Here is a 25,133-nt window from a genome sequence, read left to right as displayed (position 1 = left end):
AGTAGAAAGGCGAGACACACATGGGTGGGTAATTAGCTGCTAATAATCCTGAGTACCTGGGAGTAAGATAGATACCCAGATGTAGGATCCGGTCCTTGGCCCAGCGCAATGGGAAAGAACCACGAAGGGCTTCGCTCAGGGAATCATTGACATTAATAGACATGACAACTGATTTAGTAAAATTTACTGTGAGACCCAATTTATAGTTGCAAAGTCATTCAAAAACGTGCATAAATTATTAGGCAATGACACTAATGGGTTAGTAAGGAAAAGCATGACATCATCTGCATACATACATAACTTGAATTGTGAGACCAAAAGTGGGTACCCCGAAATATCCGGGTGTGATCTTATAGCAATTGTCAAGGGTTCCAAAACTAGTGCAAATAGTAAGGGTGAAAGTGGGCAACCTTGACGGGTACCTCTGCCCAATGTAAAAAAGTCAGTTGCAGCCTAGGAGTCTAATTCTTATTTGGGGGGAGGCATACAGAGCATGTACACCAGATAAAAATTCATCACTGAAGCCCAATTTCTGCAACAGTTGAAACAAATAGGGCCAGAGGACACTATCAAAGGCCTTATTGAAGTCCAGGCTCAATAACAACACTTCTTTAGCGTGTAGGTTAGCATCCTGAATGACATTTAATGTGAGACGTATGTTGTCTGTGATACGTCGGTCCGGGATAAATCCTGATTCTCTCAGGTGAGACCAAAGAGGAGATAATAGGGGCAAATCTATCTGCCAAAACACGGTTCAATATCTTAAAATTGTTGTTCATCACTGAAATGGGCCTATAGTTTTGAGGAAGATGATCTTTTAAGGGTTTAGGTAACTGGGACATGTTAGCCAAAAGCATCTCCACAGGAAACCTGCTGCCCTGCAAAATATCATTGAACAATGATGCCAAAAAAGGGGCAATCAGAGGAGCGAAACGCTTATAATAACTAGCCATGAACCCATCGGGGCCCAGTGCTGTGGAAGTTCAGTGTGCTAATCGCTCGGGTTATTTCCTCCAGAGTGCATGGGGCATTGAGGGAAGATATCTGAGAGGGTGAGAGAGCAGGGAGGGGTAAAGAATCAAGACACGAGCCTTCAAGGGGAGTGGAAGTCGTTTGCAGGGGAGCTAATAGGGTGAAGTAAAATTCTTAAATTCCCAGAACTTCATGAGGCAAAGAGGAGACGTTACTATTCTTAGTACGTAGCTTATAGATATGTGGGGGCCATATAGAACTCTTAAATTTCCGTGCAAACGTAGTTGACAACGAATTGCTATGTAATAAAAAAGAAGCCTTACACCAGCGTAAAGCTTTTTCAGTTTTCTGGGATAGTAAGGTATTGAATTAGTTAGTTTTTATGCTATATAGTTTTGTCCAGGAGAGATGGATTGCTTACGTGAGTTCTATAATGAGTTTCCAATTCCCTAGTAAGTTTCTGAATTTGTTTCCAACGCTCCCTATTCCTGACTGCCGCCATAGAGATAAGGCGGCCTCACAGAACCGCCTTGTGGACCACCCATAACGTAGCCGGGGAGGTGGCAGGAGTTGTGTTCAGCTGAAAGTATTCTTTGATGGAGGTAGCTACTTCTTGACGGGAGTTAACATGTGTAAGCAGAGAGTCATTCAACCGCCAAGAGTAGGGAGTAGGTGCTAGACCTATAAAGGTGATAGTGTTACAATATTATGATTTGATCAAGAACACAAATGTATGCCCGCCTTCATGGAGTTGGCTAGCACAATTGGGGAGCAATAGATATAATCGAGCCTAGCATAAGAGTCATGCGGGTGAGAGTAAAGTGAGTAGTCCCTTGCTCCCACATTGTGTGCCCTCCACCAGCTGAAATGCTTCCAGTTTATTAGTGAGGGATTTTGGGAAGGCCGGGGAAAAAGGGGAGGATGAACTTCTATCTAGTAAGGGGTTAGCCACTAGATTAAAGTCACCTCCCACCAATAAATGGGGGACAGGAACTTATCAAGAGTATAAAAAAAATGTGAAAAAAAAAGTTGATTGAGCCAAGTTCGGTGCATAAACATTGGCTATTGTGAGTTCACGACCCGAAAGGATGCCTTTTAATAATAAATCTGCTCTCAGGATCACGATGAACATGTTGAACCTCAAAGGGAAACGTGTTGTGAAGAAAAATCGCTAGTGGTGCACCGAAATGAAAATTCTGGTGCCGAAAACAAAAATTCAAAATGTACTTGGCCGAAAACCGAAATGTGCAGTTTTTAAAAATGAATATATCTTCTTTTTGGAAAAAAATACTAAGTGGAATGTAAGGTGTAAAACCCTTGCTTATAAGATCTGTGAAAGAATGTAGGATGTTTATCCGCTGTGAAATGGGTCTCTTGTAATAGAATAATCTTCGCCCATAGACTTCTATATTGGAAGAAGGCAGATTTGAACTTATTGGGAGAATTGAAACCCTGGACATTATGTGAGATACAATGAATGACCATGGCTAAATATAAGAAAAATAGTAACTGATATTATCGTATCCATCTGAGCTGTATCAGAAAAATTTTGTCTTATCTGTGGAGCACCTGGATCTGCAGCCTATAAGGTGAAATCTGTCAGTATCATTTTATGGAATATCCAAGCCACAGAGATGCGGCAAGGAGATCCACAAAATTGTGTATGACTACCATCATGTACCAAAATTATCAAAAAAACAAAAACATAAAACCGTAGAGGCATGGCCTTAAGAGCCCCTAAAGCTAAAGAAATCACAACAAACCTTGGATCAGGTAGACTAGCTGCCTCACCTGAAAAGACAGAGAAACATAACATCAAAGGGCCAACAGGTCCCAAACCCCATTTGCTGTAAAACATGGAGAGCAGAGTGACCACTCTACATCAGGGCAGTGACCTCTCCGACCATGCCCGGCAACAGGGTGGGGACGCGCATTGACGATTCCCACAGAATCAGCATGGGGGCCATGAGTTAAGGGTCTAAACACCCATTCAAAATTTTTGCACGTCCAAATAGCTAATGGATAAATCAAAATTAACAGACTTCTATAAATATAAGGAGTCTACAGCTTGTCTCAATATCTTATCAAAATATAGAATAGTGATCAAATGAGCAAATCCCTTTCATCCTGGCTCTTCTCTGACTCTCCTCCTTTCCTGTCGTGGAGATTCTTTCATACACAGAACAATGTCTTGAGGCGGTTTATCATTAGGAGGCTTTGGACGCAGAGCTCTATGTATATGGTCGCATGCAAAGGATCTAGTGTCGTGGTCCAGAAGAAGGGATTTGCACAATTGAGTTGTAGCTTGTGAAAGATCAGTCACCATCTCTGGAACTCCCTGAACATGCAGATTATTCCTGCGATTACGATTATCGAGATCTTCAACCTGCGCCTGCAACTGTGTAAAGGCCATTTGTAGATGATCATGATCTCTGGAGAGCTTGCCATAAGCTAAACTGAGTTCATCATGTTTTGTTTCTAAGCAATCTGTTCTAGAACCCAGCGCAGCTATTTCTTGAGAAAGCACATTTGTTCTCTTGTGGAGCTCCGACTGGAATTTAGCGGCCAATTTAGTGTACATAGTCTCCAAACAGAGACAAGGCCCCTTCTACATAGGAACGATCACCATGGGACAGCACAGGTGCCCCGACATATTCTTTAAATTGTAGAAGAGGTTATCACAGCAAGGGGAGGGGTAGATATAGACCGTGGTTAGATGTGGTATTCCCCACGAAGGCCGGAGGCCCAGTCAGCCCAAGCGCAGGCCCCAGAAAGATTACTCAGGCGACAGCAGACCTCAGCACCAGAGTCTCATTGGGGGGGGTGTAGAGAGCCCGGGCTCTCCCCCGTCAGGTGGCCACAGGCTAAAGTGGGCCTGGTAAGGGCCGCGTTACTCCAGAGAGGGGCCCCCGGGCCCTGTAAGCGTAGGCTCCAGCCGACTGCGATCTCCGGAGCTTGGATGGGGGACCAGGTAGCCACCACTAGCCCTCCCCAGCAACGGGTCTACTATGTAGCATCCAGGAGGCGGGGTAGAGGCGCCCTGGATAGGCTCCGATCCCAGGATGCAACGAGGCCGCACTAAGCCTCGATAGGCTGCAGAAGTCCCACACTCCGGAGGGGGGTCAGAGCCATTCAGTTCCCCTCCTGTCTGCAGGCAGAGACAGCGGGACCTCCAATCCTTAAATTAAGTCTCCTGCCGCCAGGAAGGCAGCGGATTAGCTGATGAGGCGATGGAGCTCTCAGTTATGCGGCCGCTCCAGTCACCATCTTGGACACGAGCTCTATTGCTAATAATTTAAAAGGAATATGTCATAAGGTACAATACCTAAGAGAAAAGGCACATATTAAAACTGCCAATATCTACCTGGCATTTAAAGTTGTCCCACAGGTGAAATGCATGGAAGTGAGATGTTTTACCTCCCTTATTTCTCTCTATACAGCCTTGGTATTTACACAGTGTAACACAGAGCACAGCCTCCTGAAGGGTAAAAACCTGCTGCATTTTCCCTGCTTTGGTTGAGTAACACTTTAAGTCTGTGACTGGACAATGAAAACAGTGAAGCTAAATCTGTTTATCTGCATTGGTTCAAAACTGGTCTGAGAGCCAGGGAATTGCGGCTTTCAGAAAAAGCTTCTTGAACACAAATCTTGTTTTATGGGTTAAAATCCATTTAATTATGCATGTTTCAATCTATAATTAGTCATATCAAGTAAAACAAATCCAACAGTAAAAAAATCACCAATGATCCCAATAATTTGTGCAACAAGTTGTTTATTTCCAGTGATCATTACCTTCGCTTAGTGACCATAATGCAGTATTTTTCTGATTGGTTTATTTCCGGAAAATACTGCATTATTACCAATAGATGGAGCTGATCATAGCCTGTAAACATTAGACAATTATTATTTGTGACAGCTGTGCGAATGCGTGGGACATTCACACAGCAATTTATTTTTATAAATCGATTCCTATTAATGTGGACAAAACTTTGAATAATACATTTGCCTGTGTCTGTCTGAAATGTATTGAATTCTTCTGTTGTATGACTGTTGGATATATACAGATCCCAAGAAACTTGTTACTGAAACCAGGAACAAAGTGCATTTGTTCCCCATAGTAGGAGCCCAGTTTAGCATGGTTTTTGCCCTCAAAATGAAACATTGCCCCAAAAATCTGATTTTGGAGCAAGAAATTGATTGGTCCATATGGGTAAAAAAAAATTCCAGTTTTTTTGCCATAATGGTTTTCATATTTTTTATTTTATTTTTTTTTTTTAAATACTACTTTTGGTTTTTATTTTGCTTAATAGAAATGGTTGTGTCTTCCTGACGTCCCATTTAAGGTTATGTAAGGTTACCAGTTTAGAACAGTGTTTAGATACGTCCTCCTTTAAATAACATTCAACCACATACTAGTAAGTCAAGTGTAACCTTGGTTATGCAAGTACTTCTAGAGCCTTGAACTAAGATAAGTTTTCTTAATAAAATAGTTTTAAGATGACGATTAAGATAAATTTTGTACTGTTATGAACTATCTTTTAAGTGTTTCCACTGTAATTTTTATGCAGGTTAATCTAAAACCTGTCAAGCTTCAAATTCCACAAGATCACTTGGAATACAGTCTAGCGACCGAAAGGAGGAGAATCCGACTTTACCATGAAGTGTCCTATAACAATCTGATGGAGGACAGCGGTGCTCTTTATGGTTCGTGGAATAAATACATGTCCATCCATAAAAATAAGTAGCTAATTTTATATGAAAATACACATTTGTTTACCATTGTAATTAGTAGTTTTGTATGCACAGTATTAGGCTTGGTTCACACTAGCCAACTCCATAGTTGTGCAGCTTTGGAGTGAGATTTTGATATGAATTTTATACTGTCTGAAACTGAAGCCATATCAAAGTTGTATCAAAGTAGTGCAGGAACCTTTTTTGAATACTCAGGGACTTCAGTAGTGCCAACTGGAACGGCTCTCGTAGAGATGCATGACATTTCCTTTTGGGTCTCACAATTTGGATCCTAAGTCTCAGGAGTGTGAACCAAGCTTTAGTGCAAAACATAACATAGAAAGTGCAGCGCTAAAAAAATGATATATACATATGACTGCACCAGTATTTGTAAGGTGGTGCAAAGTTCCTTAGATCTTGTCAAATAGTATAGGCCACATACGATGTGTATGACCTTCCCAATAAAGATGCAGTAATGGCGTATTCCACACACGCCTTCACTTCACCATATAAACGCACAATAAAATGATAGTCCAATGAAAGTTTAGTGATCAAAAAGCTACAGATGGGTTGAGAAAGGCTTGATAAGATCCCCGTGACAAATATAGTCCGGCGTTATGCAAAAAAATGAGTAAATTGCGCACTCACCGGAAGCACAATTTAATTGCGCATTTGTGTCATATACACCAAAGGTCACTCCAGTTGTGGATGGAAAGAAGCTCGGATCGAATGACTCTGTAATGGGGGGTGCCACATCTGGTGGTCCTTTTATAGTAGACCTGGCTCCAAACGGGATCAGATGAATGTTACTCTGGGCCCTGGGATAATCTTCTTGTGGTCCTGAGGAGTTAAGTGCAGCTGGTATAGGTGGGTGGCCGCTGGACCTCCTTGATCCGGCGGCTTGACGACACGGCTAGCAGGGGCTCCTCCTTGACGTGCGTTTCGTATCACACGTACATCATCAGAAGGGATAAGAGCTCATTTTTTTGCATAACGCCGGACTATATTTGTCACGGGGATCTTATCAAACCAAATCAAAAGGCTTTTTTGGTCACTAAACTTTCATTGGACTATCATTTTATTGTGCATTTATATTGTGCGTTTATATGGTAAGTGAAGGTGTGTGTGGTATATGCCATTACTGCATCTTTATTGGGAAGGTCATACACATCGTATGTGGCCTATACTATTTGACAAGATCTAAGGAACTTTGCACCACCTTACAAATACTGGTGCAGTCATATGTATATATCATTTTTTTAGCGCTGCACTTTCTATGTTATGTTTTTTTGTCATTTTTAAGGTTTTATGGATTTACTTTTTAGTGTATCAGCTGCTGAATTAGTTAGCGTTCACTGAACCCCCTACTATTATATCTACACATGCTTTAGTGCAGTTTTATAAAAAAATTGTAAATTGTTTAATTTTTACAAGGATGTTGTGTGCACAAGCTTCATGTTTTGCTTTATCAATGCAATAGGCACTTTGCAGTCTATATAATGGGATCTTGATACATAAGAAAAGTATACCTACCCAATTCTGATTTAGTCACAGTAGTTGGCGGCATTCATGGAGCCACAATGTTCTTGGTTCAGTCAAGACACCAAGGGTGGAGAAATGTCAAGGTGAAGATTGACATTGCCTAACCTTTTTTAAGGGGCAGCACCAATCATGCTAGCAGGTGATTGCATCAGGGGCACTGTGATCTTGCAGCAGTTTTCAGGTGTATGCATTGGTCACCAGGTCTGAAAAATGTATACTTTTCAATCTTTAGACCTCTAGAGGCTTAAACAGTGGATGTCGCCAATGACACTGGTTTCTCAGTCAGAGAAGTATATGTATTGATTGGAATAGCAGTGCCTGTTGGCTTATTGAGGAACCTAGACCCAACATGTTAAAGGAAATGTGTTATTTACAAAAAATTTGCTGCTTCTTTTTGTAGATTTCTTAAAATTTTTTCAACCAGGGTGCCGAGGCACCCTGGATAATAAGAACTCATAAACCGCTTCAGGTGAGATTGTGCAGCATCCACTACTCTGGGATCCGACAGATGCAGATCCAACCTGTGACCACAGCTAAAGTAGTGAAAAAGTAATGTTTGGTGCACTCCAATGAAATTCCAGTAAAAGTAAAATGTATTGAAATCTTCATATAAAAGCATGAATCACAACTCCATATACTGGACAGAGGACAGGTAACTATCCTCTGTCTGAGGTTGGAGTTGTGATTCATGCTTTTATATGAAGATTTCAATAAATTTTACTTTTACTGGAATTCCTTTGGAGTGCAACCCAAACATTACTTTTTTACTGCCTAGGCACCCTGCGATACTTTCAGGTTTCTTCAGGAGTGTCTTGTTAAAATGCCTACAAATTGCCCGAAACGGGTATGCAAGCCAGTGGGTGGAGCAAGCCTGCCTTATGGGTAAACAAAACCACAGGTTTTCATTGTGCACCATTAAAACTTTCCGCTGCCAGCATGCCAACAATCAATGATGTCATTGGTTGATAAGGAGGATGTCAGGCACCTGCACAGCATCCATGTTTCCCCTTCCCCTGCCCCTCTCCATCAGCACTGAGATCACATTAGCCTGAGTGAGGGAGAGAAACTGAAGGAGAGGAGAAACATTGGACTGCTAGTCAGTGCCAGTGTGCAAAAGGTTTGTTACCGTTATAACAATAAATTACCTATAACGTTGAGTGTCCTATGAGTGGGGATGTCGCTGCATTATGTAAAACTATTAATTTTTTGTTTTTTACATTTTATTATGGGGTGCCTCAGATTGTGCAGAATTTTAAAAGGTGCCTTGACCGAAAAAAGGTTGAGAAATACTGCCTTAATATATAGTACCATTTCTGGGCAGTAGATGGCCAAATTTTCCCCTATCAGGATTTGCTTTTTTTTCCCCAAAAAATTAAATAGGTTTGGACACACATCTAAAAGTAGTTAAAATGACATTTATGTTTAAGCATTTGTTTTTCACATATATAGTGAGGTTCGCATTGAATATAACTTGTTTTAAAAGCTCACATCCCATACTCATTGATTCTCTGTTGCAGACCCAGATTGGGAAAATGACCACAACAAGATCTCCACAGACTGTACCCGCGTAGAGAGCATTGAACTGGTTCTTCCACCCCATGCAAACCATCAAGGGAACACATTTGGAGGACAGATCATGGCTTGGATGGAAACTGTGGCTAATATTTCTGCAAGGTCATTTGTAGATTTATTTAGAAAGATACAATACGTCACCTGTCCTGTTATTTCTCTGCCCTGGATTTGCTTGTGTCCTGTGTTCATGAAGACAAACTCTGTAGAGCTTAAAGCTGTTATAAAGGTAGAAGGTATTTGCATTGCAATGTTACTACACCCACAACAGTAAAATCAGTCTGTATATACAGTAAAACACGCTGTTATACTCACTGTGGAACCTAAGGGGTTAATCCTCTGCATTGTGTAAAAACGCTGTTTGATCCTGACTTCTCTGATCCTCCCCTTCTTCCAGTGCCTCCCTCTTATCTCCTGATAAGACATGTAATGCGGAGTCATTCTGCACATGCTCAGTTTAGTGTGTATTGCTAGAGAGGTTTTTTTTTTTCTCTTTGGCCCTGTGCTGATCACATGCACCCCCCCCCCCCCAATCGGCTCTGTCCAAACAGAGGTCAGGAGTTCTGCATCCTCCTAGAACAGAATGAAAACTCCTCCTACAAGCTTTAACATGTGCTCAGCTGGATACTGATAAAAGTCACAAGACTGCTCTAACTGCTGCTGAGAAAAGGTATTTGGCAGTTTATAATTACTAAAATAATTGCATTTCCACGTTCTGTGCACTGTAGAAGACTGGATATAGTGAATGCAGGGTCCTGGGTTTAGTAACACGTTAACCCCTTCACACCTAAGGGTAAAACAAATCTGAACGCTTAATTAAAATTTTACAACTTTGACATGTTAGTAAAACCGTACCTAACATCACAACTACTTTGTACATCCAGGTGAATTATACATTGGTTTTTTTTTCAGGACAAAATTTTTTTTTTTTTTTAATTTAGCTGTGTGTTTCTTGTTACTACCATAACCTGCCACCAAAGAACAACCCAAAATAAATTTTCCGCTGTTGATGATCGCAGCAATACCATATATGTGTATGGTATTTGTTGTTTGTACCCACAGTACAGACCAGAAACAATATTGCACATTTTGTTTTTTGTTTTACCTAAAACACGCTGACACTGATACCAATTAAATTAAAAAAAAAAAATGATGAATACTTGGCCAGGCTAATACTGTATGGATGACACTTCCAGACATACATTGGAGTTGATTTACTAAAACTGGAGAGTGCAAAATCTGGTGCAGCTGTGCATAGTAGCCAATTGGCTTCTAACTTCAGCTTGTTCAATTTTTGCGCTATAAACAAAAAAGACCGACAATTTTAAGAAAAAAATATTTTTTACTTTTTGCTATTCTGCTACATGTCTTTGCTAGAAAGGAAAAGAAAAACCCAACACGTGTAAATTGGTTTACGTAAGTTATAGCGTTTACAAATGGCAGTATAGATACTGGAATTTTTTTATTTTTTAACTAGTAACGGCGGTGAGCAGCGACTTATAATGGGACTGCAGCTGGCACTCTGACACTGAGGGGAACTGATTTGGTATCACTGACATCCCCAGTGACACCAATACAGTGATCAGTGCTAATGAAAAGCACTGACCGTACTAATGACACTGGGCAGGAAGGGGGTTAACATGGGGCAATCAAAGGGTTAACTGTGTGCTGTTTTACTACGTGGGCTGTGTCTGTGTTTCACTGTAAGCACACTGCTTTGTATGGCTTTGCTATGCAGGGCCATACAAAGCCGTGTGCAAGAGTAGACAGGGGAGAGGTCTGTGTTGTTTATACACAGGTCTCTCCCCTGTTGGAGATACTTGGCGATTGTATGTACCCCTGCCGCCCTGTAGCCGTATTTCTGCTATAGGCTGGAGGGGAAGTGGTTAAGCTTTGACAATAAAACCTGGAAGCTGATTTGTTTCTTTGCAGAACTGCACCAGATTATGCACTCACCAGTTTTAGAAAATCAACCCCATTTTGTTCTAACATTCAACCATGGAATCTATCCAAAGCTGGGACTTGATGGTAGGATCCTGAGGAAAAGAAAATACAGCAAAACGCGTTGATCCACTATACTATAATGAGAGTGCAATCATGCTATTCATGTTGCTGCCACTCAATCCAGTTCTAAATAAAAACATTTTAACAGTGAAGGGTTGAAGTGATGAATAAAGTCCTAAAGGTTATGAAATTCAGTTGTTGTTTTAGCCAACTCAAGTTAGGGCTAGGAGCACATAGTTACCTTCCCTGGGAGGTTCTTGATGATGGTAATCTTCTTGTTTGATGCCTTCTGTGCCCTAGTGATTTCAATGGGCTCAATATTTCCCTTACGAACAACAGGAGAGTTCCCAGGGAAGGTACCTCTATGTGAAGGTTGCATTCTTTCCAAGCACCTTGTCAATAAATTTGGCTTTTCTTTATAATTTTGACTACATAATGCAAATATGATATTAGAACTGCCGTGCTTTTTTGTATTTATGCAAATATTTCCTTTCAGTGTTCATATATTTCATTATTGACATAAGAAAATACACTGTGAGAGTGATGGGTACATTTATATGTTGTTTATATTGCCATAAAATGATAAAGTACATTCTAAAATACATAAAACACCATCAAACATAACTTCTTCACATTCTTTGTACAGCCGCCTGTGTCATACACATGCAGTTCTTAAATCTGTGGATATGTTTAAATTCAGAGGACCTTCCACTGTTGGGGATCGACTGGTGTTTCGAGCAATTGTAAATAACACGTTTCAGAAAAGGTAATGCTTAAATGCACAATTTCAACTATGAATTCTAATAGTTTAAAGTAGAATCAGGGGTGGACTGACAACTCATGGGGCCCCTGGGCAATAGGGGATCATGGGGCCCCTGTGTCCTTGCCAAAACTCAAAAAAGCCTATGAAAAAGGTACCAGGGGCATCTCATGGGGCCCCCTACTGACCCCGGGCCCTCGGGCAGTGCTCGAGTTTCCAAATGGTCAGCCCGCCCCTGAGTAGAACTATAAGCAAAACATTTTGTTTCTGTTTGTTTCAATTTTGGCTAGAGTAAGGGGAAGAATATAACCCATGTAAGGTTTATTTTTGCCATTGGTGTCCCATTTACTTTTACTTCTTGTCTCATAGCCAAAACAGGAAGTAAAAGGAAATCTCTGCTAATTAAGGTAATATCTCGAGTACCCCCAGATCACCAGAACTAGTGCCCCCATTGGAAGATTTCTCCTCTATTACTTTTCTGGGAACAACCCAAAATTTGGGGTTTTCTATTACTTTCACTTTTAATGATAATGGTAAACAGGACAAATGGAAAGGGTGAATCTCCCTAACGGAAACAGCAATAATGGCTGATAAGGGTTCTAATCCCTCTCCACTCTACCCAAAACTAAAAAAAAAAAAAAAAAAAAAATGTTTTGCCTTTACAGTAGTTATACTTTAAGAATAAATTTATTACATATGACACACAAATGAGACACATAGTTTTGGGGTAAAAAATATTTATTTTGATGGTATTGACTTCCAATATTTATTTAATTAAAATATATTTTAAATACAAAATAAAAAGTGATAATTTTAAAATGAGTTGTCATACTTTTGATATAGGAGCATATTTATAAAACTGTAAACATGACATTCACTGCAAATGAATCTCTGGATAACAAAATACTTGTACCAGAAGATACACCTGCAGTGAATGTCACATTCCCTGCCATATTAGTATGCCCCGTTAAGTTGTAATTGTATTTGTGATTTGTCTAGGTTCTCATGGCATCAAATTCTGTATCTGGTACAAAGAGCAACCAAGTTATTTTCAAATAGAAACATTTAAGAAAAAAAGAAAAAGTTGCATATGTGTTTTTCATTTAATAATTGCAATATAAAACATGAAATAGATGAGCACAAAACACCAGTAGAAAACACAAAAAAATATATTCTACTGTTCAGGTTTGTTTTAGCAGCTGATATGTAAAAACAAACCAATCAAAAAGATAAAATATAATTAGATGCTCCTGAGAGCTGCAGCTAAATGCAATTTATCAATATATGTTTTTGCATTTTAACAAGCGCTGAAACAGGTTAATCAGTTGATTACTGCTGAAAGTTTACAGAAAATCCTAGCAGCTACACACATGGGCAGGTCCATAAAGAGGAACAAAACCCAAAAACAAAAATGTAATATATTGTACCTTACCAATCATTAAATGTCATGGCTGTACTAGTTTTTCTTTTTTAAATTTTTTTCCATCTGTTTCACCTGGAAATTTGACCAGTAACACACCACCTGTATTAGAATGCCTGAACTCTGGATGAAGGAGAGCAGGGGGCACATTTTGACAGCAGCATTGTCAATCTGGGGGGAGAGTACTGTTAAATGTACTAGCAGATTTTAATATACTAACAAATTGAAGCCAAACTTCAGCGAACACTTTCTAATCAGTTACAGCAAACCGTTTGTTTTCCCATTTGGGATAAAAGTTTACCCATGATAAGCACCCCTGCCAGTGTTAAATGGGTTATCTCATCCCTGTAAACTGATAGATCTGGAAGAGAGCTTGTTTTTTTTAAAAAAAAAAAAACAACTTACTAGCCAGATCAGAGTGAAAACAATGTGTAAAGGAAAGAGCCTATAAAAGAAAACTCATGCAGCCATCACATCTAAGTGACCTCTAATTGGCCAGCTGCAATATAATGTTTGCTTTTGGTTTTAAAGAGTATGTAATTCCAACATTTTCATATTCCTGACTTTTGCCTGCTCTACCATATATTTATATGAAAAAGTATCCTGTTCCCTTTGTATTGCTTCCTTTGTGTGAAATCCCTGGTGTTCCTGCAAGTACCCCTACTTTCCTTTTAAATACTGACCACACTAGGCATAAGAGCAGAGTCCATTCTCTAGCTGTGCTGGGAATGCAGCCTACTCTTCTCCAATGTTCATACTTGTCCTGCCCCCCCCCCCCCCCCCAACCGCTTTTCACTGGGAAGAGCTGTGTACTTTGTAGCTCTCTGAAGCTGAGAACAGAGGGCATGTGATCACTTTTATATAAAAAAAAAAAAAAAAAGGGATTTAGAATATCTATAGAATTACCTTAATTATTATAATATATAATTACCTTTCATTTCTATTTTAAACTGAGTAGGTTGTTTTACAAGGTGAGGGTTTGCAATCACTTTAAAGGATAAATTCACCTTTCTACAAAAAATAATAAACGTACATTTTTTTGCAGGTAAAAAAATGTGCATTTATTATTTTTTGTAGGAGGAGCCTGGAAAGCATTGCACCAGCAATCAGTAGATCGCTGATGCCATGCAGGTCTTCTTCAGACTTATCAGTGTGTCTGCTTGCTTGTACATCCTGTACGGGCAAGCTGATACTTCTGACAGGAAGACTCTATGAACCTCCACAGCACTCACAGCGCCATGGTAATTCATTGAGAACTATAAGCTGACAGCCGCTAAGGATGTTGGGACTTGTAGTCCGTTCATTCACAGAACACTGTGAATTGATGATACGGCCATGTGGGCGGAACCCCGTATGACCGCACTGTTTTTAAAAAGTGACAGCTAGTATGGGGAACTTCTCCCTGTACTGCTGTCATGGGGGAAGGGGGATCAGCGGAGGCTGCAGGATCGGGAACATGTTTAAAAGGGGTGGAACATGCAACATGTTCCCAAAGGTGAACTTATCCTTTAATACTGCTTTAGCTGGTTAATGGTAAGAACATGGACAAATAAAGCGGCCCCTCACCCAGAAATCAAAGCACTGCTCATCTTTGTTCACATTCTTAAGTTACCAAATGGACCATGATGTTTTTTAGGCCCCTTCTCTTTTTTTTTTTTTTTTTCTCAATCTGGAACTTTTCTTGGAGAAAAAAAGATTTAGGTTATTGTGTTCAATGCAGTCCAATGCATTATTGTTCACCTTTTGGAAGCTTTATATTAAGTCATATAATATAACCCGGTTAATAATCAATACATGGTTTGCATGTATATTTTATATTTTACTTTATTGTTTTTATTATTTTATTTAATTGTTTTGTTTTATATTATTTTTGTATGGAGGGGAGCCCCAGGGCAGTTGCCCATTTTTCCTCCCTACAAATCCAGTACTGATCAGCTCATGGGATTTCTGGCAGGATCATTTTTTTAAACTTCTAGAACAGATATTACAAAACACTTTCATAGATATATACAGTAGTTAACAGACTAAAGGCGGCAGGTAAGTGAAGTTAATTGTGTAGGTTTACATAAACTCTCTAAACCTATGTTTGAAGCCACACTGGAACTTTGCTACTTGTTACTATTTTTCTCAGTTTTTTATAGATAAAGCGACTGGCACAGTAAGGCGGGTAAATGTATTAAATTCATATACTGTAAAATAGTATTCTTCTGTATTTTCTGCCATAAATGAAATGACTTCTGGGTAGATACAGTGATCACATATATCAATGGTAGGTGTTCTTAATCAGGAAAGGCTATGTGAATAATCCAACACATTGGATTCGGGTTGCCAATTAGAATGGTGTTGCCCATGGAGAGGCTTCTTTTCATGCTTGAACCGGATACTAATAGTGGTAATCTTGCTCTGCTTATAATCCAATGGAGACACCTGTGCCGCTGCAACCGATAAAAGATATTTAACAGCTGAATAGCACTAGAACTTTCTTTGTAAAATAACTACCAGAACCACTCATCAATGTCTATAATATTATTTCAGGAGTTTTCATGGCTGGATCTTTTATACAGTTGCAAGAAAATGTATGTGAACCCCTTGAGATTACATGGAGTTTTGCATGAATTGGGCATAAAATGTGCTCTGAGCAACATCTAAGTCACAACAATAGAAGAACACAGTCTGCTGAACATAATACTACACAAACATTAGATGTTGCCATGGTTTAATTGCACATAACATGTAAACATTCACAGTGCAGGGAGGAAAAAGTATGTGAACCTTTGGACTTAATAACTGGTTGACCCTCCTGTTGGCAGCAATAACCTCATCCAAACATTTCCTGTAGTTGCAGATCAGACCTGCACAACAATTCTTGATCGTAGGTCTTCTGAGAGCTCTTTGCTGCGAGGCATGGTTCACATCAGACAGTGCTTCTTGAAACCAGTAAACCCAAAACAGGTGTGTGTGTCAGGAATGGACTGGCCAGCAATGGTGGGACTCACCTGCCTTTTGATCTGCAGTACCAGGGCTGGCCAGCGGATGCTCCCAGCAATCAGAGACTCAGAGCCCGCTGTCATACCTGGTGACCCGGTGCCCACTGCCTTGCCAGATGACGCGGTGCCCGCTGGCAAGCCAAATGACCTGATGCCTGGTGACCCAGTGCCCGCTGTCATACCTGGTGACCCGATGCCCGCTGTCGAGCCAGACAATCCGATACCTGATGACCCGGTGCCCACTGTCGTGCCTGTTGACTCGGAGCCCACTGTCGTGCCTGTTGACTCGGAGCCCGCTGTTCCGCCAGTCGACTCGGTGCCCGCAGTCTTGCCAGACGACTCGGTGCCCGCAGTCTTGCCAGACGACTCGGTGCCCGCAGTCTTGCCAGACGACTCGGTGCCCGCAGTCTTGCCAGACGACTCGGTGCCCGCAGTCTTGCCAGACGACTCGGTGCCCGCAGTTCCGCCAGTTGACTCGGTGCCCGCAGTCTTGCCAGACGACTCGGTGCCCACTGTCGTGCCTGGTGACTCGGTGCACGCCGCTTTGTCTGGGGGCCCGAGACCTGTCGCTCCGCCTGAGGGCCCGAGACCTGTCGCTCCATCTGGGGGTCCGGCGCCCGCCACTCCGCCTGAGGGCCCGAGACCTGTAGCCCCGCCTGGGGGTCCGGCGCCCGCCGCTCCGCCTGGGGGCCCGAGGCCCGTCGCCCCGCCTGGGGGCCCGAGGCCCGTCGCCCCGCCTGGGGGCCCGAGGCCCGTCGCCCCGCCTGGGGGCCCGAGGCCCGTCGCCCCGCCTGGGGGCCCGAGGCCCGTCGCCCCGCCTGGGGGTCCGGCGCCCGCCGCTCCGCCTGAGGGCCCGAGACCTGTAGTTCCGCCTGGGGGCCCGAGGCCCGTCGCCCCGCCCGGGGGCCCGGTGCCCGCCGCTCCGCCCGGAGTCCAGCCCGGTGTGCCTCTGCCCGGAGTCCAGCCCGGTGTGCCTCTGCCCGGAGTCCAGCCCGGTGTGCCTCTGCCCGGAGTCCAGCCCGGTGTGCCTCTGCCCGGAGTCCAGCCCGGTGTGCCTCTGCCCGGAGTCCAGCCCGGTGTGCCTCTGCCCGGAGTCCAGCCCGGTGTGCCTCTGCCCGGAGTCCAGCCCGGTGTGCCTCTGCCCGGAGTGCCTCTGCTCGGTGTGCCTCTGCCCGGAGTCCAGCCCGATGTGCCTCTGCCCGGTTTACCGCTGCCCGGAGTCCTGCCCGGTGTGCCAGTCTTTGATATCCCGCCAGTTACCAGACCCGGGCGGTGCAACATTTTTCCCAGCTAGGACTGTTTGGAGCGTCCTGAGGCCGCTCCTTGAGGGGGGGGTACTGTCAGGAATGGACTGGCCAGCAATGGTGGGACTCACCTGCCTTTTGATCTGCAGTACCAGGGCTGGCCAGCGGATGCTCCCAGCAATCAGAGACTCAACTTTGCAGCCAGCTAACACCTGGAACTGATTATGCTGGGGTATTTAAGGGATGGCCAGACCCACAAACTCTGCCTTGGTGTTGTGTTTGTCCTGGGCCCTGTATCCTGTTTCTGTCCTGCATCCTGTTTCTGAACCGCTGCTGACTTCTCCTGCTCTGATCCCGGCTCGCTCCTGACCATCCCTCTGCCTGACCCTCTGTACCACGCTGCTTGCTACCTGTTCTGATCCCTGGCTTGTGACCCTGACCATCCCTCTGCCTGACCCTCTGTACTACGCTGCTTGCTACCTGCTGAACCTGGCCTGTGACCCCGACCAATCTCCGCTTGCTCCCCCTGTACCTACCTGCCCTATTGATATTGACCCGGCCTGCCTGACGACGCTTGCTTGTATGTACTGTTATCTGTGGGTGGTTGGCTTGGTTTGGTTTGGTTGCACTGTATTATGTTTTAGTATTGCACTGCGTTTATGTTTGTATTGTTAGTGTTAATAAATTATATTGTTTATAACATATCTGAGGTCTGCGTTTCCCTGCGTCAGCCACACACCTCTGGTCACACCTGGGAGCCCTGACAGTGTGTTTTTTAAGGGCAGGACAGCTGTCAGCAACACATCCAATATCATCACACTGATTGGAGTCAAGGTTGGCTCACTCCTGGCTCTTATTAGCTCTGGGAGAAGTCATTAAGCTAGGGCCTCACATACTTTTTCCTCCCTGCACTGTGAATGTTTACATGTTATGTGCAATTAAACCATGGCAACATCTAATGTTTGTGTAGTATTATGTTCAGCATATTGTGTTCTTCTATTGTTGTGACTTAGATGACGTTCAGAGCACATTTTATGCCCAATTCATGCAAAACTCCACGTAATCCCAAGGGGTTCACATACATTTTCTTGCAACTGTATAGAAAAAATTCTGATTTAAAGTGTAGGATGTATTATTCTGTGCCTGAAGGACACCACTGCTTGTTTCCTCTCACAGAAGATTATAGGACAGAGTTGTTTGTACTCAGCTGATCCAATTGGTTGAAGTCTTAGCTTTGGCTTTGGAGTTGTTGATATGGGAATTCTAAAATGTAATCACTGATCTTGATTATATATGTGCTTTACTTCAGTGTTGAGGTTGGTGTCCGAGTGGAAGCTTATAACTGTGAGGAGTGGACAGAGGGCAAACCACGCCATATTAATAGTGCTTTCCTCATTTATCAAGCGCTGGATGCCAACAACCAGTATGTAACGTTCCCCAGAGTTAAAGCCTCAAACAAGGTGAGATCCCATATATATTTCGGAATATTTTCACTGAGCTCAGATTCATGCTACATGGTGCACTGAGATTAGTGAACCCTTTAAAATATGCCTGGTTTGCTGGTATTGGGTGGTCACATGGACATGCTTATAAATGTACATATTTAAATCTGAAGCCTGGTCATGTTTCCTTTTGCTGTTCATTAAAATGGAACACGATGTGATAGAAGCATGCTGTTGGACAGTTGTGCATAATAGATAAACTGTGTTCTTTTTTACCTGAACTTTCCTTTATATACTCTGCTACTAAAATGCATGAAGTGCTTCCTGGTCCACATAATAAAATATGCATGTGAAAAAAAATCCCATTGCAACAAGACTATCTCTTACACCTTCGTTTTTTTTGCAGGGGCACCAGTAAATGTTAAAATCTGGTTGCAATGGCACCAATGAATGGTAGAGCCTGACTGGCTGTAAGGACAACACACAATTTATTTTTCAGAATATTGGGAACCAGTGCATATGAAAGCCCACAGGAGCCATTTCAGTTAGAGACTAGTCAGAGACTAATGTTTTTTTGTACAGTTTTATCTGGAGAGACGTTAAGAACCGAATATGTACAGTCTAGAGCAGGGGTCTCCAAACCTTCTAAACAAAGGGCCAGTTTAGTGTCCTTCAAACACTGGCTGAGACCAGTGGGAGTAGAAAATGTCTTGGTATCAGTGGCAGTAAACATTGGTGCCAGTGGAAGGAATAGTGCCCCATCATTGGTGTCAGTGGGAGGAATAGTGCCCCAAGAGCATAAAAAGCAAGCAAAGGGCCGCAGTTTGGAGACCTCAGGTCTAGAGGAAAGAAAGGAAAGAGGAGACATGATTGGAACCTTTAATTATATCAAGGGGGCGAATAAGATTCAGGAGAGCAGTATTTTAAATTTGAATCCAAGATCAAGAACACTGGGATATGAGCTCAAACCAGCAGGAGGAAACTTCAAAACTAATCTTAAAAGCTATTTTTTTACCAAAAGAGTAGTTGATGCTTGGAATAGACCTCCAGCTGAGGTAGTGAGTCAGTCAACAGTAAGTGGATTCAAAGATGCTTGGGACAAACCTAGATCTACACAAAAAGTAAAAAAAATGTGTTTGGCTTTGTTTCTGAGTTTCTACATGCTTAATGATCACCTCTTGCACATAAACTAGCTTTTATGCTGTCATAAGTAGGAATGCAATTAAATTTAGAAATTACATTTCCCCCAAATTTTGGCTACAAATGTGTGTTAATAGAAAGTGAAATTTGGGTAGTTTTTGCCAATTAAGAGTACAATGGGTTTTGAATGGCTTCCAAGGGTCCAGGAACCTCATTAGCCTTATCGCATATCTATCTGTTTGTTTTCTTTTTTCTTTTTTTACAGAAAGACCGTGTTAAAAAAAAAAATGTAAACATGACAATTACATACAAAAAGAAATTAAACAAACCAAACTGCCCAAAATAATAAATATTTTTTTTTAACAAATTTCACCTACGCAGCACAATGAGCAAAATTAAAAGTTTCTGATTTGGCGCAGTTTCTCAATGAAGTCCATTTCATTAGTCATCTTGCACGACTCAAGGACACTTGCAATAAGCCACAGAAAGCTGTCGGTAGTATTCATTTGAAGGGTCCCCAGTGTCCATTTGGTACTGACCTCTGGTCTAGATGGAAGCTGTTGTGATTTCATAAGAAATATTGTAATACTGATTAAATTAGGTACAAAGATGAAACAAACCGTTTGCCAACAGGAAAATAAAGATGACTTGTTTGATATGTTAAGCCGATAGAAGTACAGGCTGGTACTGTTATCAGAGATAAGTTCTTCTTTATCTAGACTTTACTGAAGCCCAGTGATATCTGTAGAGGCCAGTTATCTGGTTTTTGTAGGTAGACCTTCAAATGTTAACATTTTCTTTTCTTTTCTTTTTTTTTGTCCCCCGGAATTGAACATATCTAAGTATATTGGCCAAACACACAGTATTTAAGGTTTCTATTTAGTGGATTTTTAATAGGGCACGATTGCACTGTAACATTGTCAATGAATTTGCTACAACAAAAATAAAGTAGGGTGCACACTATGAGAAAATCGGACGAACAGTTTTCAATATAATGCAACTGACTATGGCATTAACTTGTACAAAAATTCAAAACTCAAAAAATTCAAAAAATCTTTGTACAATTATTATTTATTTCAAGTACTTATATAGCGCTGTCAATTTATGCAGCGCTTTACACATATATATTGTACATTCACATCAGTCCCTAACCCTCAAGGGGTGTACAATCTAAGGTCCCTAACTTACATTCATACATACACATATTACAGCAATTTAGACAGGATCCAATTAACCTACCAGCATGTCTTTGGAGTGTGGGAGGAAACCGGAGTACCCGGACAAAACCCACGCAGGCGCATGGAGAACATGCAAACTCCAGGCAGGTGGTGCCGTGGCTGGGATTCGAACCAATAACCCTAGTACTGCTAGGCGGAAGTGCTAACCATTTAGCCACTGTGCTGCAATTAGTGAAAATCTAACACGTTCACATACATTAAAAATTTTCTAGCTTGCACCTTTGTTTGTTTTTTAATGTTTTTTTTGTCCGAACAGTCAGAATCAGCTGACAAACACTATACCAGGGGTCTTCAAACTTTCTAAACAAAGGGCCAGTTTATTGTTCTTCAGACTTTAGGGGGGCAGGACTGTGGCCATCAGGAGGGGAAATTTTCCTGGCATCAGTGGGAGTAAACCTAACATTAGATATTATTGGGAGGAACAGTGTAAGAAATTGTGCCCTGTTGGTGATGTCAGTTGGTGGAATAGCATATCGTATCATTGAGAGGAATAGTACCCCAAGGGTCTGATAAAGGCAAGCAAAGGGCCACAGTTGGCCCCCCAGGCCACAGTTTGGAGACCACTGCACTATACTTATGATCAGATAATTGACCGATTGTTCCCCGCACTGAATTTTTCTTAAATTTTTCTTCAATTTTTGAAGAATGTTTTTTCTTATTTCTGTTGTGTAAAAAGATAATGTACCTCTGCTGATGTTTATCCCATATCTGGGTCACTGTTCTGTAAATTTCACTGTTATATTCACGCTGGATAGTACAGATTTTGCTATACTTATGGTCACTATAGCCCTTGCTAGTGTTTTTGTCCACCCAATCTCCCCTTGTCTATTCGCAGAACCCCTTGTATTTTGTGAATAGTTAACATAATACAAGGCCTTCTGGTAATAGATAAGGGAGGGGGGTGGCAGATAAACAACACTAGCATAAGCCACAGATCTCATAGTCAACAGTAGACTGGAAGTATAGTGAATGTTGTACTATTGAACCGAAAAAAAGTGGGAAATTAATAGCAAAGAGCGGTGATCTTGGAATGAATCTTAGCAGAGGGTAACTTGAAATAAGTACCTCCTATTATTGCATATGTAAAATTAGTGTTGCCTATTAAGGTCCACTTGAGATTATTAACTCTACCATTGAATATAAAGTATAAATTACAAGCAGCTTAAAGTAGAACTCCGGGCAACAATTTCTTTACATGTCCTTGTTGCTGATTTCCTACCTTCCCTGAAAATTTATCTTCTGGTTCATGCATTAGTTGCTCTGAAATAGCCTATTCATTTTCAAATCAAACTGTTAATTCTCTTTTGGCTTCCTTTTTGTAAGACCAGCAGCTGCTATGCCTTCTATTCCCCCAGCCACTGGTCTTGGAACATCCCTTCTGTAGTTCTTACCCCAGGAAGCAGTGATCTAAAGAAGCCCCACTTGCGGTGGTGGGAAGACCGGAACTCTCAGACACATTCAACATGTACAGGCCTAGTGTACCCACCCACATTCACTACAATTCCCTGTGGTTGATGGGAAGTGTAGTCTCCTGAGAGGCGAGGATATGATGTATTCCCTGCTGTTACACCTCCTCCTTGGCAGAGCAGATGCTTTTATCTTTTGAATTATGGAGATGATGTAATAAAAATTCAGTTAGACTTTTCACCTAAATGATTTAAAACATTTTATTAACGGTTTAGTGTTATATGTAGGGGGTGTACTAATGAGTGATTTTTTTGCCTATCCTGGAGTAAACCTGAGCTGTTAAACCACTATAGCGCAGTTAGTTTTTTTGTTTTGTTTTGGGGTTTTTTTTACAACATTTTAAAGGGCAACTGCATCATTGTTTGTTTTTAAAATCAATATTGTATGGAGCCTAGCATAATCATTAATTTATTAAAATAATATACATTTGAATATAAACTGAGATTTGCCATGGTTAACTCAACTATTGCTAAAACCAGCCCAAATGGTAACTGCTCAACAGCTCTTGTAGAGAGGCAAGTACACAGGAAGAACTATCCTGCATGCACTCTACAAATCCCAGCATTCAATGCACCTGAGAAGAATGAACTAACCAATCACCTATTGGATGGGCAGGAGAAGCAGATGGAAAAACAATTATTTGAAACTTGGACAGTACCAAAATCTTGTGTATTGGCAAAATCTTAGTTTATGTGGAAAAGGGTAAACATTTGTTTTGCTGGTTTTAATAAAGGTGATGGCATTGTTACAATATTTAAGTGGTTAGAAAGTCTAATTTTCTTTTCTAAAATAATAAACGTGTTATACTTACAGTACCTGCTCTGTGAAATGGCATTTTACAAAGCACCCCTGAACTTTCACTTCTGGGGTCTCCTGCTGACATTTTTGGAACCTGCTCTTTGTATGCGGAAGCTTTCTAGGCATCAGTTAAACACTGGGATAAGTGTATAAATGTAGCAGAGGAGTATATCGAAAAATAAATGTAGTTTCCACTCCTTGAAATTTTGTTCTTTTATTAGATAAACTCAAAAGTCCCAGTTTGACTTGAACACCCCTCGTAATATTATAGGATTGCGCCAGCAATCAGTAGATCGCTGATGCCATGCAGGTCTTCTTCAGACTTGTCAGTGTGTCTGCTTGCTTGTACATCCTGTACGGATGGGATCATACATTGTTATAAAATTAGAGTTCGTTATCACACATGAGCAATTTTCATAATGTTAAATTATGGAAATTGAAACCGTTTTCCATGTGTTAGGAATATGGAGAGTTTGTTTCTCTAAACATTCTTCTGATCTTTGTAGGACAGCATCAGACGGTTTTGTGGAGCCATCGCACGCAGGAAAATTCGTGTGGCCAGGTACGAGACATATATTTTTAATTTCCTTCAAAAACCTGGCTTATGTAATTTGGTGGATTCTTCCGATTTGGCAATGATAAGTTTCTTTGATTATCCTTTTCACAATAAAGCACAGTATTGTCTCTTACAGGCAAATTATAACGGCAAATGGTTTGATTAGTATGAATTGTCACTTATTAAAAAAAAGAAAAAAACAACTGTCCACCCACAAAGAGGGAGCTATTACCCACAATAATGGTAAACTGTGAGAAACAGGGCAGGTCAAAAAGATTGCAGTTTAGATAAACCTGCTACAAGACTTTAGTGGTAGCTCTGTATTAAGTGTATTGAATATCAATGTTCTCTGTCAAAATGTCAATCCAGTCATTTACCAAACCAGTGATCAGCTGTCCCTCTTTCTGCTTGGTGTGTCTGGGAGAAGCTGAAAGGGTACGTGGCTGATGCTGGGCAGGCATACAAAAAAAGACATGCTAAAAAAAAATAAGAAAAAAAGCCATCAGACCAGCCAAAAATTCTACCCATCCTATACACTATATATTAAAAAACAAAAACAAAAAAAATTGTTTAAAAGAGAAATGGGGGTTAGGTGGGGGGTCCAAATCCCATGGGATTATTTTGTTATTCTAACACACTGTACAAATAAAAACACACTATGCATTTACACACTAACAGTAGATATACTGTATATGTTTTTAATATTTTCTTTAAAAAAATGTTTATTTTAGTAGCTAGGTTTATACATTGGATTATAAGAGCTGTCTGGTTTCTTTTTTTTTTTTTTTTTTTTTGTCCTGGTTTTCTAGAAAGTATATTCTGTCAAGCAAACCAGAAAAGCCAGTCTCTCATCCTTGGGATAAAGGCAACCAGGTATTTGTATGTCCTAAGATATATGGTTATTCAGTTGGCATATTAATAGCTTTCGGATAAATGCCATTTTTATGGATTCTAAATTCTAAAAGTCCATGTTTTTGAAAAAATGGATAGAGCTAAATTGATTATACACATTTGTTGCTTAGGGGTAATATTTGATTCCTCTGAACTCTATCATTTAAACTTCATATCCACAGTACTACTTATACCCAACTCTCAGTATCTGTCCTTTTCTCCCAAAGCTAGTGATTGGGATTATATTGTGGCTTTCCATTAGAACATACTTGCTGTGTGGCCAAAAAAAAGAAGGGACTCTGCTGTTGGACTAGCAGATCCTAAAAGCTGGACTCCAGGAAGATACAGTGTATAAAAACAACCAATACATGC

The 25,133-nt window shown here is 41.2% G+C and overlaps 1 protein-coding gene across 2 annotated transcripts in view; it reads left to right on the top strand.

Annotated features, from left to right (window-relative positions):
- The window catches only part of ACOT12 (acyl-CoA thioesterase 12), a 131,717-nt gene that overhangs the window by 41,638 nt on the left and 64,946 nt on the right, over positions 1 to 25,133 (top strand). For both annotated transcript variants that reach the window (XM_089693228.1, XM_089693227.1), the window contains 6 exons: positions 5,541 to 5,676; positions 8,763 to 8,919; positions 11,465 to 11,584; positions 18,539 to 18,689; positions 23,821 to 23,876; positions 24,680 to 24,743. In XM_089693228.1, the coding sequence (XP_089549354.1) occupies positions 5,541 to 5,676; positions 8,763 to 8,919; positions 11,465 to 11,584; positions 18,539 to 18,689; positions 23,821 to 23,876; positions 24,680 to 24,743 (684 nt within the window). The remainder of the gene's footprint in view (positions 1 to 5,540; positions 5,677 to 8,762; positions 8,920 to 11,464; positions 11,585 to 18,538; positions 18,690 to 23,820; positions 23,877 to 24,679; positions 24,744 to 25,133) is intronic.

The sequence above is a fragment of the Staurois parvus genome, unplaced genomic scaffold (genome assembly GCF_062004578.1).
Source record: "Staurois parvus isolate SC_StPar_1 unplaced genomic scaffold, SC_StPar_1.0 ptg000618l, whole genome shotgun sequence".
Lineage (NCBI taxonomy): Eukaryota > Metazoa > Chordata > Amphibia > Anura > Ranidae > Staurois > Staurois parvus.
This window is presented reverse-complemented; position numbering and strand designations above follow the sequence as displayed.